General features: G+C 39.9%; 1 protein-coding gene across 1 annotated transcript in view; it reads left to right on the top strand.

Moving 5' to 3' along the window:
* Nucleotides 1-445: 445 nt before the first annotated feature.
* The window catches only part of rock1.L (Rho-associated, coiled-coil containing protein kinase 1 L homeolog), a 90890-nt gene continuing 75771 nt past the window's right edge, over nt 446-15564 (top strand). Inside the window, exon 1 of the mRNA XM_018267930.2 lies at nt 446-1541. Coding sequence (XP_018123419.1) covers nt 1449-1541 — 93 coding nt within the window. The 5' untranslated portion in view covers nt 446-1448. The remainder of the gene's footprint in view (nt 1542-15564) is intronic.

Below are 15564 nucleotides of genomic sequence, written 5' to 3'. Positions count from 1 at the left end.
GAAAAAAACAGCTCTGCAACATTATATGTAAAACGATATGCTTTATGCATGTTCCAGGACATCATGTCTTGCATGTATACTGTATGTTTTAAAATGCAATAAAAAAATGATTGTTGAAAAAAAAACAGCTCTACAAGTTCTATCTGGTTGTTTAGGATAGCAGCTGCCATATTAGCTTGGTGTGACATCACATCCTGCCTGAGCCTCTCCCTGGTCACTCATAGCTCTGGGCTCAGATTACAGCAGGAGGGGGAGGAGGAAGGGGGAAAGAAACAAACTGAGCATGCTCAAGCCCAAGATCTGGAGATTTAAGCTGAAGGCAGGAAATCTGATACAGAAGCCCATGTGTACACAATAGAAGGAAATAAATGCTGTGTTTCTTTGACAAAGGACTCAGAGCCGCATTACTTTGAGGGTTTAATGGTGTATTTATATAGACCTTTCTGATAAAGCTTATTTAATTGTGGCCTTTCCTTCTCCTTTAAATCTAAATAAACAGGTAGCGCTTGTACATCCCCTATTCACACTGACGCCCGACCTGACACGCATCCGTTTCCCAGCCAGGCCAGGTGACTGAAAGTGTAACCCCTTTCCTGCAGCTTCACTACAGAGAATCAGTCGCCCTCACAAGAGTTCCATCAGGAAGTCCAACTAGGCGATACTGCATTACAATGAAATAGATCCGGTCTGCGGCAGGACGTGTTGAGTCAGTGAGATTTTGTCCTTACGCCGTGATGCTTCCGACCGGCACTTTCCTTCCTGCTTCCGACATTTCGTGCGCTCCGCCTCTCTGCCTCCCCCGCAGCTCCTCCCAAGGTTTAGCGCCTGCGCAGCGCATCTTCCTCTCAACCGCCAGTGTCTGTTTGAACAGGAAGGCGGACATGTTTGTGGAGAATCTGTGAGCAAGGAGGATCGGCCACCACAAAGCTGTACAGCAAAGGAAATACCGAGGTTTTTTTCCAGGCCCTGTACAACGCCAGGCGGGGGAAGCAAGAAGCGCTTGTGGTACTGCAGGCCTAACGAGCTGAGATATGATGATGAGGCGGCGGGGAGGCGAGTGAGAAGGAGGAGGGGGCACAGGACACACTAGGGGGTGCTGCTTGCGGGTGACAGGACTCTCTGTAGCAAGGCCGGAGCCGGGAGCTGTCACGGTGCTCTATTTGAGCTGTCACCTGCTCTGCGTTCTTCTCGCTGCTTTCAGGGTGTGTGCGACTATCCCCGGGGCGGGGAGGGGTTGGCCCAGGCCTGTGTTTATGTGTCCGGAGGCCCTAGGAGAGGATGCCGGGGCCCATCACACCACACAGCCGGCCCATGAAGCGGGGGTGAGGGGCGCACGGACAATCATCTCTGTGAAAGGAGGGAGGATTGGGGACAGACGCCGCGCACTTCTACACAGATACGGGCGCACCCACATATAGTGCCCCCCTCCGGCACAGCCCATTCTCACCATGTCTACCGGGGAGAACTTCGAGTCCCGCTGCGGGAGAATTGATAGCATCTTACGCGATCCAAAGTCTGAGGTGAACTCCGACTGTCTGCTGGTGAGTGTCTTGTGCCCACTGTGTTCTGCTTGTGGCAGTGCTGCTGAACTACACCTCTAAACAGCTGCCAGGGTTTCCAGTTATATATGTGAATATACAGTAGAAACCCCATTTTACATCCCCTGATTTTAAGTTTTCCCTCTACATTGTTGTTTTGTGCTCCCACTTATATATTATGCATAATTCATGTCCCTGATGTTTATATTTTCCTGAATCTAACTCCATTTTTTTCTAGTCCCCTTAAAAACATTAAATGGGGGTTCTAATATATATATATATATATATATATATATATATATATATATATATAATTTATTTATTTACTAATGTCCAAACTGCAGCTGTTGGTAAACTTACACAGTTGAGAAACAAGCTACAGCTCCACAGCTCATAGAATTGCATTAGTCGCAGGCCTTGACATTTCTTCTCTGTGGTTTCTGGGAGTTGTAATACAAGAACAACTGAAAAGGCAGTGGAATTCACTTTGTAGATGAGCAGAGTAGAGGACTAAAATCAAAGGGAAAATCTTGTTGGCTGGGTGATATAAAATAGCGACCGCATTCTTTTGCCCTTTAGTGTAACTGTGGTTTGGATTGGATTTTTCCTTTTTCATTCAATTATATATATTATATAATATATATTGTTTATCATAGTTAAAAGGAAACAAAAAAGTTCATCAGACCAGACTATTTGCACTGGAGATTTGTCCCATAAGACTCACGACATCTGGGGTGCCGTTCAGATGGAATTCAAGAACCAGATCATAATGGTTCAACTTGTCACTAGAGGAAATTGTTTTCTGACTAAAGCTGGCCATAGATGTAAAAATGTCCATCCACTAAAAAGACCAATTCAAACGATATTGGCAGGAAAACTGAGGGTAGCTGCCTGCTTGGCCCTGCAAACATAGATAGATTGCACTGGGACCAATACATTTTTTTTTAACTTGGCCGATCAATTTTCCATCAGATGTAGGACAAAAAAGCAAAATATTGCACGATCGTTCGATTCCCTATAACCTCCCGATAATTTGACGGATTGGTCGGATTGCACTGAAATCGGTCGTTCACCAACAAAAAATCTTTGTGTCTATGGGGACTTTAAAGGGATCCTATCATCGGAAAACATGTTTTTTTCTAAACGCATCAGTTAATCGTGCTACTCCAGCAGAATTCTGCACTGAAATCCATTTTTCAAAAGATCAAACAGATATTTTTATATTCAATTTTGAAATCTGACATGGGGCTAGACATTTTGTCAATTTCCCAGCTGCCCCAGTCATGTGACTTGTGCCTGCACTTTAGGAGAGAAATGCTTTCTGGCAGGCTGCTGTTTTTCCTTCTCAATTTAACTGAATGTGTCTCAGTGGGACATGGGTTTTACTATTGAGTGTTGTTCTTAGATCTACCAGGCAGCTGTTATCTTGTGTTAGGGAGCTGTTATCTGGTTACCTTCCCATTGTTCTTTAGTTTGGCTGCTGGGGGAAAAAAGGGAGGGGGTGATATCACTCCAACTTGCAGTACAGCAGTAAAAAGTGATTGAAGTTTATCAGAGCACAAGTCACGTGACTTGGGGCAGCTGGGAAATTGACAGTATGTCTAGCCCCATGTGAGATTTCAAAATTGAATATAAAAAAAATCTGTTTGCTTTTTTGAGAAATGGATTTCAGTGCAGAATTCTGCTGGAGCAGCACTATTAACTGATTCATTTAAAAAAAAAAAAAAAAAAATGTTTTTTCCCTTGACAGTATCCCTTTAAGATCCACATGTATGTCTAGTCTAAGTTCTGTTACAGGGTGTTTTGTAAGTTCTCACATTTTAAAGAAAAAAACCTGAGGAAATGCCCCTGTACACCTGCCACTGCTCAGCTCAGAAAGTTTAATATTTATGAAGCGCCCTTGACTGATGCACATGTTGCCAGGTGGATTAGTAATGTATGGGTTGAAAAAACTTTAATCAGTGTGAAGGTTAACTCAATTCAGATCACGACAATGATTTATAAACCTGCCTGACTGACTCTGGCACCAACAAGGGTGCGGGGTGTGAATCAATCTTTTTCTGATGTCCGAATTGGTGGTGGTGGGGGGGCACAGGGAATGGAAGTGGCTGGGCTAGTTGCCCCTGACCTGCTGCAGAGGACAAATTGACACCCTAAACACTCAATTTTTACAGGATTTGGAGTAACCCATTTATCACTGATGGGGTCCTCTGTGCAGATACATCTTCACAGATCATTTGTATGGCCACCAAGCAGTAACAAGGGTGTTTAGTTCATGTCCTGCCCCATGTTCCAAAGACCATCAGTGGAGATTTGCTTATCATTCCATCAGGCAGGGCTTGTGGAGTCAGTACATAAATCCTTTGACTCCCAACTCCTCAGTTTATGGTACCTCGGATTCATCTGTTTTTAAAGGAAGAGTAGCACCAAAAACTGTAAATGTATCAAAGTAATTAAAATAAAATGTACTGTTACTATGCACTGGTAAAACTTGACATGTTTGCTTCAGAAAGACTACGATCGTTTATATAAACAAGCTGCTGTGTAGCCATGGGGGCAGCCATTTAAGCTGGAAAAAAGAAAAAAAGACACAGGTTACACAGCACATAAATAAGCCCTGTCCAATACAATGGTGTTTTATTTATTTGTTATGTAACCTGTGCAAACACATGGCTTTTAGCAGTGCAGGCTAACAGTATATTATATGTTAATTACTTTAAAATACTTTCATATTTTGGAGCCACAAGTTATTAGGAGTTAGATTAGGCTGTACATTTTTGGCAATTCTGACTCCAGATACCCCACATTGTTTCCAACGCCACAGCTCTGACTCCACAGCTCTGCCATCAGGTCTGGTCAGGCCATTGTTGCAGCATGTCTTATTGCAATCTTATTGACCACTGTCATTGTAACATGGTACTTTTAGACACATCCAGTTCATACAGATGAAATCGTGCTACTAGTCTAATCAATGTACATAGTCTGAAAGAATTTGATGAATGTCTTCTGGCAGAAAACAGAGGCAATCAAAATGCCCCTCTCCCTCTGTCACCACCACTAATTTTAAACAAGCGTAGGCTAATCCTGGTGTGGGTGAGTGTAATGTAGTCAAATCTCGCTGCCAAAGGTTAGTTGAACTATAACACACAATTAAATGTCGGCACTCCCAAAGCAAAGTGAATAAGGTTCCTTTATTGGGGTTACAAGGCAATATTTTGCCATATTTTGCATTCTCATCAGCGATTTATCATAGAAAGTGTTCTGCAGTTGGCTGTTCTATTACTACTCATGTTGTTCAGTCAAAATGTATTTCTGAAGCACAGAGTGGTGACAGATGGCCCAACGCTTGCTTTAGCAGCAACATGCATGTGTGTTATAGACCTTATGATCATGGTACCATGACCACCAACCTCATTCCATTTTATGATTCTTCTTACTCCCACTCTTCTTTCTGCAGTAGCTTATTAGTATCATCTGTTTAGAATGTCAAGTCACAGCTGTGAAGCTGGATTTGGGTGACCAACAAATTCCTATATTCAAATATCAGAGGAAATAGAACATTCATGAGTTCTGATAAATGAGGTGTCAGGGAGGTGACGATGAATGAGGCTGGCATCCACTTAGTGATAACAGAGCTGTAATGGAGGCAGACACTTGAGTTTTTCCTTTTGCGTTGCACTTTGGGTACAGTTTCACCCTCTACTATTTTGAGTCTGTTACCATAGCTACAGCTACCAGCCCGCCTCAGCCAGTCATCTAAAAGTCTTGAGGGGTGCTGCTTGTAGTTCAGAGGGATCAAATGAGCATTTCTAAACCAGTTTATGGTCCTTTCGTGTGCTTTCGGTTTGGTAGTTCTGAAGATTTCTTAAACTAATAATTACACTTTTATGCAATAGTCTAGACAAGATTTTTAATGGTTAGACTATACACGCTCCACAATCCACCTGTATTTTCATAATTCAGTCCTTGATGTCTATATTATTTCCGATGACTTGGTTGCAGACTGCTTTGAACGTTCGTGAACCAATAGTTGGCACATTAGATACAATGTAGCACTCACAACACTCTTAATAATAATCATTTTGACATTTGGAGAGGCCTGCACTTTTAGCCTTGGATGTACAGTTAGGTCTATAAGTATTTGGACAGAGACAACTTTTTTTCTAATTTTGGTTCTGTACATTACCACAATGAATTTTAAATGAAACAACTCAGATGCAGTTGAACTGCAGACCTTCAGTTTTAATTCAGTTAGTTGAACAAAAAGATTTCATAAAAATGTGAGGAACTAAAGCCTTTTTTTTTTAACACAATCGCTTCATTTCAGGGGCTCAAAAGCAATTGGACTATTGATTCAAAGGCTATTTCATGGGCAGGTGTGGGCAATTCTTTTGTTATGTCATTATTAATGAAGCAGATAAAAGCCCTGGAGTTGATTTGAGGGGGCTGCTTGTATGTGGAAGATTTTGCTGTGAACAGATAACATGCGGTCAAAGGAGCTCTCCATGCAGGTGAAACAAGTCATCATTAAGCTGCAAAAACAGAAAAAAAACCATCTGAGTAATTGCTACAATTTCGGGGGTGGCAAAATCTACAGTTTGGTACATCCTGAGAAAGAAAGCACTTGTGAACTCAATAATGCAAAAAGACCTGGACGTCCACAGAAGACAACAGTGGTGGATGATCGCAGAATCATTTCCATGTTGAAGAGAAACCGCTTCACAACAGCCATACAAGTGAACAACACTCTACAGGAGGTAGGCGTATCGATATCCAAGTCTACCATTAAGAGAAGACTGCATGAAAGTAAATACAGAGGGGGCATTGCAAGAATAGAAAGGCTAGATTGGATTTTGTTAAAAAAACATCTAAAAAAGTCAGCACTGTTCTAGAATAACATTCTTTGGACAGATGAAACCAAGATCAACCTCTACCAGAATGATGGCAAGAAAAAAGTATGGATAAGGCGTGGAACCGCTCCTGATCCAAAGAATACCACATCATCTGTAAAATGGCAGAGACAGTGTGATGGCTTGGGTGTGCATGGCTGCCAGTGGCACTGGGACACGAGTGTTTATCCATGATGTGACACAGGAGCTCAAGTTCAACCCATATTTTCTATAAGGCATTTAGCATATTCAGAGTTTTAGAGGGATAACCCCACTTTTTCTAATGATGATTCATTATATTTATTTCCTTAGAAAAACAGCCAAAAGCCAGATATCATGCTCACCCTTTTTAGCCGATGACCTGGGTGTATATACCCCAGGTCCTACGCTCCTGGGTTCGCTCAATCTTGACAAAATAACTATAAACTTTGGAAAAAACTGCACTCACCAAATTTGACGAGTGGCCCGGGTGCATCGCCTTGAAACCGTAGCTGAAGGTGGTGTGCAATCAAAATCATATATGTTGGCAAGCACTTGGCAGTCCACTCATCGGGTAAAAACTTCAAGTTTATTTCAGTAGATTAAAAACATATCAATCCTGTCGCGTTTCGTATGACCGATGCGTAGTCATAGGTATAAAGCAGCCCCCTCAAATCAACTCCAGGGCTTTTATCTTCTTCATTAATAAAGACATAACAAAGAAATTGCCCACACCTGCCCATGAAATAGCCTTTGAACCAATAGTTCAATTACTTTTGAGACCCTGAAATTAAGTGATTGTGTTAAAAAAAAAAGGCTTTAGTTCCGCACATTTTTGTGCAATCTTTTTGTTCAACCCACTGAATTAAAGCTGAAAGTCTGCAGTTCAACTGCATCTGAGTTGTTTCATTAAAAATTCATTGTGGTAATGTATTGAACCAAAATTAGAAAAAAGTTGTCTCTGTCCAAATATTTATGCACCTAACAGTATAGTTGTATCCAGTAAGTATACAGGACATTTGGCATTAGAGAGTGCTACAGAAAGATCTGAAAGCCTGTGGCCATCTGCTGCAACATCTTTCTATAACTTAAACGACTGTCAGACAGCAATATTCATACGTATCAATTTTTACTTCAATGTTATGCGTAACAAAGTGACATCACTTTACAAACTGTAGCTCGTATTGAGCTCTGCAAACGTCTGTCATAAGAGAGGCCACTGGCGCAGGATCATTATTTGCTAAGTATATTCAAATATACTGTATATATTAAGGCAGGATCTTTGACTTTGTGGCTGAAACTTGTACTAGTCTGTCTACTTGTTTCAACTCTTATTACTTACCCTTTCTTTCTTTAAAGAGATACTGACACCAGAAATTAAACCCTGCTATTTATAATTTTGTATCCGTATTAACCCAGTGCTTTTACATTGCCCATCTGATCCCCCATGTTCCTCTGAGCAGGCTAAAAGAATATCCTATATTCGTGTTTTAGGGATAAAATACTTACACCTTTGCATTTAGACTGTTTAATTACATAGATTACTTACTTTTTTTTTTTTTTGCTAGCTTATATAGGCTACATGGGAATGTTTGTACAGGTAATGGACCTGTTATGCAGAATGCTCTGGACCTGGGGTTTTCCAGATAAGGGACATTTCTGTAATTTGGATCTTCTAGAAAATCATCCACGTGACTATGTATCAGATGATACAAAATGCGTCAGGGAATGGATGTTTTTAATATGCTGAAATAAATATTTACTTTAAATCGAACGGGTGAATGCAGTGCTCGTCCAATCATATCTTATAAGCTGGCTCATTTTGCCTAGAAGATGTATTAGAGCTCACTCTATTAAAATCACCAGAAATCCTGTCTCGCTACATGAAGAATTTGTTCAAACAACAAGTTAGATTTTGTTTGTACTGGAATCCGTTATTTGTGTAAATTCTAATACATCTGCTAGGAAAGAAAGCCCCCTTATAAGATATATTAGATCTGTCAATGACTATCTGACACCCAACTGCTGCATGAAGACAGAATGAAGAGAAATAGATGCTGAGAGAGGCATAGTAAAGATAAACTTAATTATTTCAGAAACAGTACAGAATATTTAATTGTGTGTAGAAAGTTTTGTATTTCAGTAGGAAGAAGCTTATATTACATGTTCATTTTCGCGATAGTACTCCTTTTAAGTTCTTACATTAACTTGAATATCCTGTTAACAGACCTGAGAAGGAGGGAGTATTCAAGGCATCGTGGGAATTTGTGTCATGTCTGTAAGAGAGCTGATTTCTGATACTTTTTTATTTTTTTTCTGTAGTCTGGCAAAGGCATTGCAAAGGACAAACTGCTTTCAGTTGCAGCTTCCTTTACATATACCTTTAATATCATTGAATAAAAGTATTATTTATTACTATTAATAAGTTATTATTTGGGTGGGTGTCCTCTTAATGGAAATTGCCTATTTTAGATATCACAGAAACCTTAGAGATTAAAAGTTATTTGCTCTTTAATTTGAGAATTACAAGTTTAAAGGGCACCCGTCACAGTAAAATTGTTTCCCTCCAACCTGAAGTGCAGGCTAATAGAGAAAATTCTCCTAGCAAGCAGTATGCCGCCCACAGCATGTCAGAACTCTCATGTGAATAACCATGAGTGTCCCAGCTTGCTCATTATGTGCATTCTTGTGATGTCAGACTCTTTTGGCTATTGTTTCGTTTGGCCTTATATGTGCATAGCCAAATAGTACTGTTCTAGCAAATATGTGAATCCCATATCTGTGCTGATGGAGACATTGACCATATTTGTTTTCCCTGTTTCCTAATGAGCTGTGATGAAATTGCACCACAGACTTCTCTTCATAAAGTGCGCCAATGTACAAAGTGTCTCATGCGTGGCTTGAATAATATACTCATAGTTGTATACAGTTATGTTAGATTTGAAGGACATGAGTAGTCACTTCGAGGGAAATCTTTTCTATTAAGGAAAAAGATGGACAATTATTGGGACACTTGTAAAGTAATACAGTTATGGGACCTGTTACCCAGAATGTTTGGGACCTGGGGCTTTCTGGATAATGGATCTTTCCATAATTTGGATCTTCCTACCTTAAGTCTACAAGAAAATCATTATTAAAATCATCACTAAAACATTAAATAAAACCAATAGGCTGGTTTTGCCTTCAATTAGAATTCATTATATCTTAGTTAGGATCAAGTACAAGGTACTGTTTTATTATTACAGAGAAAAAGGAAATTATTTTGAACATTTGGATAAAATGTAGTCTATGGGAGATGGCCATCCTGTAATTCAGAGCTTTCTGGATAACAGATTTTTCTGATAACAGATCCCATTCTTGTATATAGACAAACAACATTTATCTTTTAGCAGAAAACCGAGCTGAATGGTTAGATGTTTGAAGTCATGTAAGAGATGATGAAGTACTGATGAGATGCAGCAGCTTCGTGCAGTCAGTTTCCACATAAAAATATATTATAATTAGTATTAACTTTTGTAAATATTAAAGGATGAACGTCTGTTTGAGGGCTTTGTAATCGTCTTTAAATGTCTTATTATTTAGTAGATTTTGTTTTATTTTGTTATTAGACTAATGGAGGGGTATTGCAAAATGTCCAATTTCACTGCCATGTAAAGGGTTAGATCACCTATAATTTAACTTTTGGTATTATTCAGGCAGCAATATTTATTGCTATTTTGACACAATGTGCAATAGGTTAGCTACATAAATAATGAAAAGTAATAGTAACAGTACAATTCTAGCCCCATATAGTGTTACCTGTAGTTATTTTGAGTATGAATCACTACAAACAGACAGTATTTTATATTGCAAATTGTCTGAAATCTAAGAATTTCTCTTATGGCAAACCAACACAGATGTGGCCAAGGGTATCTGGCAGCTTAGAGCAAAAATTAAACAAATCAGTAGTTGGAGAGGAGTCTGCACAGAGAATAAAACTGAAGGGATACCATCACTTTAAGGATAGTGCAAATGGGTCATTTTACTTCCCCCTCCTGCCTGAAATCACCTCCCATGTGGGTGTCAAAACACCAGAAAATACCTATGAATTGAAAAGCATTGAAGTCACCTCCTCTGAACCACTTAAATTGCATAACTGCATGAATTTGCAGAGTAAAGCATCTTCACACGGGTAATGTGAATCAAGTGGTTGCAGTGCTTTTAAATTCATAGGTATTTTGGGGCATTTTGATGCCCGTGTGAGAAGCAATTTCAAAAATGATACTTCCATGCAACAGTCTAGCTGTCCATAAACATAGTAGCTAGGTCTCTATTATTAGACTACTCTTACCTTCAACTCCTTTACATCACCCAGTGGTACATTTTCTTGACCATTACTGTTCTTAGATGAGGCACTCAGAAAGGCCCAAACCACCTTTCACCTTTTCCCTTACAGATATATAGCAAAACGCATTGCCTGAAGCAAACAGCTGGCATATTCAGCGGAGAAGTGCCTGATATTGTTGTTTCCCAGTGACTTCAGTGAGAATCCTGCTCTGCTTGTTATGACTTTCTGTTAAAATCCTTGGAATATGACACCGCTGCAAAGTCTCAAGGCAACACAGAAACCAGGAACTCGCAGCATTCTTCTCATTTCCTTCTAAATCAGCAACAATATCTTGGAGCATATTGCCTCCATAGACCCCGGTCACAGGCATAGGGCTATTGCTCATGGGGCATCTTCTTCAGTTGGTGGAGAAGTGCCCAAAATGGCTCCCGTCTATTTACTCCGTTTGACACTGTTAATACAGATAGTTCTTCACCTCAAAAATATAAGCATTGCCGCGTAACACCTTGAAAATTTTTTTTCCTTTCCTGGGTAGGGTTGCCACCCGACCGGTATTTTAACGGCCTAGCCGGTAAAAAAACACCTGCCAAGACCGGGGCCAGTATTACAAATTTACCAGAAATGTAGCTGCTGGTAAATTTGTAATACCACTGAAAAAGGCCATTGACCCGCCCCCAATCCAATCAAAACGTACAATTTTTTGCTACTTTCTGCAGATCATGCCATGGCCCCACCCCCTTTGATGTCACACCCCACCCTTTTGTTCCTGCCCCCACCCTTTTGTTCCTGCCCCCACCACTGGCCGGTGAAAATTCGGTAAAAAGGTGGCAACCTTATTCCTGGGGCTAATCCACCAGCTAATTTTATTGCACTTATAGGAGGATTTCTTTTATCTCATGCCAGTCTGCCCCAAATGCTTATGGTCGCTGTGGAAAGGGCAATAAATGAAAAACTATACCTCCAAAATGAATACTTAAGCAGCAGATAGTTTGTGGCATTTTAAAGAATCTTACCAAACTGTAATATATATTTCAGTAAATATTGAGCCCCCATTTTGTGATATGCTCTGTGCTGCCTCAGAGATCACCTGACCAGAAATATTGCAGCTCTAACTGTAACAGAAGGAAGTTTGAGAGAAAAAGAGAACTTTGTCCATTAATTGGCTCATGTAACCTAACATGTATATTTGTTTGTGTGCATCATAGGATTATTCAATGGTACATACTACTACATAAAGTATATTATTATGAAAATGAGCCCACATTTTATGGTATGCTATGTTCTGCCTCTGGTATGCTATGTTCAGTGTAAAAATAAAAACTGGGTAAATATATAGGCTGTGCAAAATAAAAAATGTTTCTAATATAGTTAGTTAGCCAAAAATGTAATGTATAAAGGCTGAAGTGATTTGATGTATAACATGTCAGTCAGATCACGACTTCCTGCTTTTCAGCTCTCTTGGTTTACACTGACTGGTTACCCTGGCTACGAGGCAGTAACCAATCAGAGACTTGAGGGGGGCCGCATGGGTCATTTCTGTTGCTTTTGAATCTGAGCTGAATGCTGAGGATCAACTGCAAACTCACTGAACAGATATGTACCATGTGGCCCCCCTTCAAGTCGCTGACTAGCTCAGAGTTATAGAGCTGAAAAGCAGGAAGTTGGATTCTGGCTGTTTTATTAGACATCTGTTCACTCCAGCCTTTATATATGACATTTTTGGCTGACTAACTATATTAGATAATTTTTTTATTTTGCACAGCCTATCTATTTACCCAGTTTTTATTTTCACACTGAACTGTTCCTTTAATTGGCTTATGTGACCTAACCTGTTTATTTGTTTGTATGTTTGTGTGCACCGTCAATCGTAGGATTATCGAATGGTACATACTACTGAAAAAGTATATTATTCTGACAATTTACATAAAGCAGGTATTTATATATGATCTGTTTTATGCAACATATTTTCATAGAGACCTACATTGTTCAGGGGTATAGTTTTCCTTTAAGTGAATATGCATAACAAGTAACTGTACCCACTTGTTAGAACCAAGTTGCAGCTGTCAAAACACAGCCATGGCATGGGCTGTAGCCTGCTTCATTCCTCCTTCTTCCCTCCAAAGCCCAGTGCTGGAATAGAGGCTTCTGATTAGATAATTCTGAATAGGAAATTAACCCCTGAACTACCCACCTAACACTATTTGCTTCAAAAGGGGATCAGAGAAAAGAGCCCCCTTTTCTTCTTGTTTTGAATGGCAATCAGTCATGCAGCTGTTAAACAACTAGTAACATCAAAAAGTTTGTATACTATGAAAAAAAAAAACCCCACCAATACATATTAAAATGTAAAATCCCAAAGTCTTTATTTGGAAATATCTTATCGAATCTCTGCTTTCGCTCCTCTTCATAAAAGGTGATCAGGTGATCCATTGTGAGGTGCTAGATTTCTCCTCCCTGCCTTCCTTATAGGAGATAGCCAGGGAGGAGAAATTGACTGCCGCAAGATGGATTGTCGACCTGTCGCCTTTTCTGAAGAGGAGTGCAAGCAGAGATTCGGTAAGTTATTTCTAAATAAAGACTTTGCAATTTTATAGTTAATATGTGTTGGTGTTTTTCATTCCTAGTATACAAACAAATTCTTTTTAATTTTTTTTTTGATGTTACTGATCCATTAATGCTAAGAAGGGGATGAACATGATACAGGTACATATCCATAGGAATAGTTACAGGTTAGTAGTACAGGCCCGTGGCACAGGCTCATTATACAAAACGCAGCCTCGCTGTTTACACCATAACGCTTAATTAAGCAGCAGAGCATACTTAAAGTAGGCCTGTGTACATTCCCTATTCAAAAGGTTGAACGTTAATGCCTGCAAGAGTTAAGTAGTAGAAATGCATCAAGTCCCTAACAGACCTCATCAAGAACAGTAAGTTTGTTGTCTCTGGAGAGATGCATGCGTTTATTAATAGCATAATGGGAAGCACATGAATTGGTGCAGATTAGTTTTCCTTCTTGCATGCTGGATTCTTTGTTTAAATAGGCTTTGTAGATGATCATTCTGAACAAATTGAGGATTTCATTTTAAGCAGTAGATTTTGTACAGTTTTTATATTGTGCTGTTTCTTAGCTTAAAAAATAAAACCAAAGCAACATAGTACTAGGTGTGGGGTGTTGTAAACTGACGTATACCAAACTCTCATCATGTACATCTGTCAGTTATATTAGACTTCCTTAAAACATTCTACACATAGATAAAACTTTCATGTTCTTCTATATCTGTGCTTTTCATGCTGCGGGGTTTGGAGTAGTATGAAGAGGGGTTCAGCCTTAAAGTTAGGGTGGAATTTGACCGCTTATTTGATAGGCTAGATATTCCTGGAACTATGGCTGGCTGCATGATTGATATACTGATGTTTTCCTAGATCTGTAACCAAGGGGGAATGAACTGAAAATTCTTACAGTACCCGTCCTATATGTTAAGTTTAAACAATTTGCACAATAATATAACCTTGGTTGAACACAGTTCATAGTGCACTTTTGTTCCAAATGAAGGTCACTTAAAGGGGCTGTTCACCTTCAAACAACTAGTTGGTTTCAGATAGATCACCGGAAATAACGACTTTTTCCAATGACTTTCTATTCTATGTGACGGTTTTTCTAATATTGAAGTGTAAATTGTCATTTCTCTCCTTCTGAAGCAGCTCTGGGAGGGGGGGGTCGCCGATCCTGTAAACTGTTCTAAATGGATACATTTAGGCTAGGGCCACACGGCGCGATTTTGCCGCGATTCTGCGCTGGGCGAGTTGCGAGTCGCTGCGGTTTTTAAGCCGAAATAGCTTTGTTAACTTTGGCGCTGGCGTCAATGCAAATCGCGGCGAAATCGCTGCGCTAATACACACGCGGCGATTCGTTTTCTATTGTCGCCCGAAGTTGCCTCGCTGGGCGTTTCCGGGCGACAGTAGAAAAAGAATCGCCGCGTGTGAATTAGCGCAGCGATTTCGCCGCGATTTGCATTGACGCCAGCGCCAAAGTTAACAAAGCTATTTCGCCTTAAAAACCGCAGCGACTCGCAACTCGCCCAGCGCAGACGCGGCGAAATCGCGCCGTGTGGCCTTAGCCTTAGTTGATACATTTCTTATCTTTGTCCCTGCTCAGCAGAATCTCTGGGTTTCATTACAGGCAGCTGTTAGACTTGATACAATTGTTGCTAATACTCCAGAGATGCTGCTGAGAAATGGATCAACTCAATGTTGCAAAATTGTAACAGTTCAGAGTCTGCACCTGAATTACTGAGCTGGCAGACTCAAACACCACAGACACAAACATTCAACTTTACACTTCGATTTTGGAAAAAACGTAAAAAATAAATAATGGAAAGTATTTGAAAAAAGTCTTTATTTCTGGGGAACAATCTAAAAACAACTGAATTGAAAAAAGTGTTTGGAAGGTGAACAACCCCTTTAATGCTGCTATATCCAGAGCTCAGTTGATTTCCAGGCAGTGACCCTGTTAAACATCGTTGTATGGGTTATTCCCCCTGCATTCTGGCCCTTCCAGTTATATACTAATATGTTGCAATTTTTTGTAGAAATAATTAGATATGCACCGAATACAGGGTTTGGTTCAGGATTCAGCCTTTTTCAGCAGGAATTGGATTTGTCTGACTCCTCATGCCTGGCTGAACCAACCCCTAATTTGCATATGCAAATTAGGGAAGGGAAAACACATAACTTTTTGTCACAAAACAAGGAAGTAAAAAAATGTTTTTTCCACTTTTTCCCTTCCCATTCCTGATTTCCAAATTAGGATTCGGTTCGGCTTTCGGCCGAA

Source organism: Xenopus laevis, chromosome 6L, assembly GCF_017654675.1.
Source record: "Xenopus laevis strain J_2021 chromosome 6L, Xenopus_laevis_v10.1, whole genome shotgun sequence".
NCBI lineage: Eukaryota > Metazoa > Chordata > Amphibia > Anura > Pipidae > Xenopus > Xenopus laevis.
This window is presented reverse-complemented; position numbering and strand designations above follow the sequence as displayed.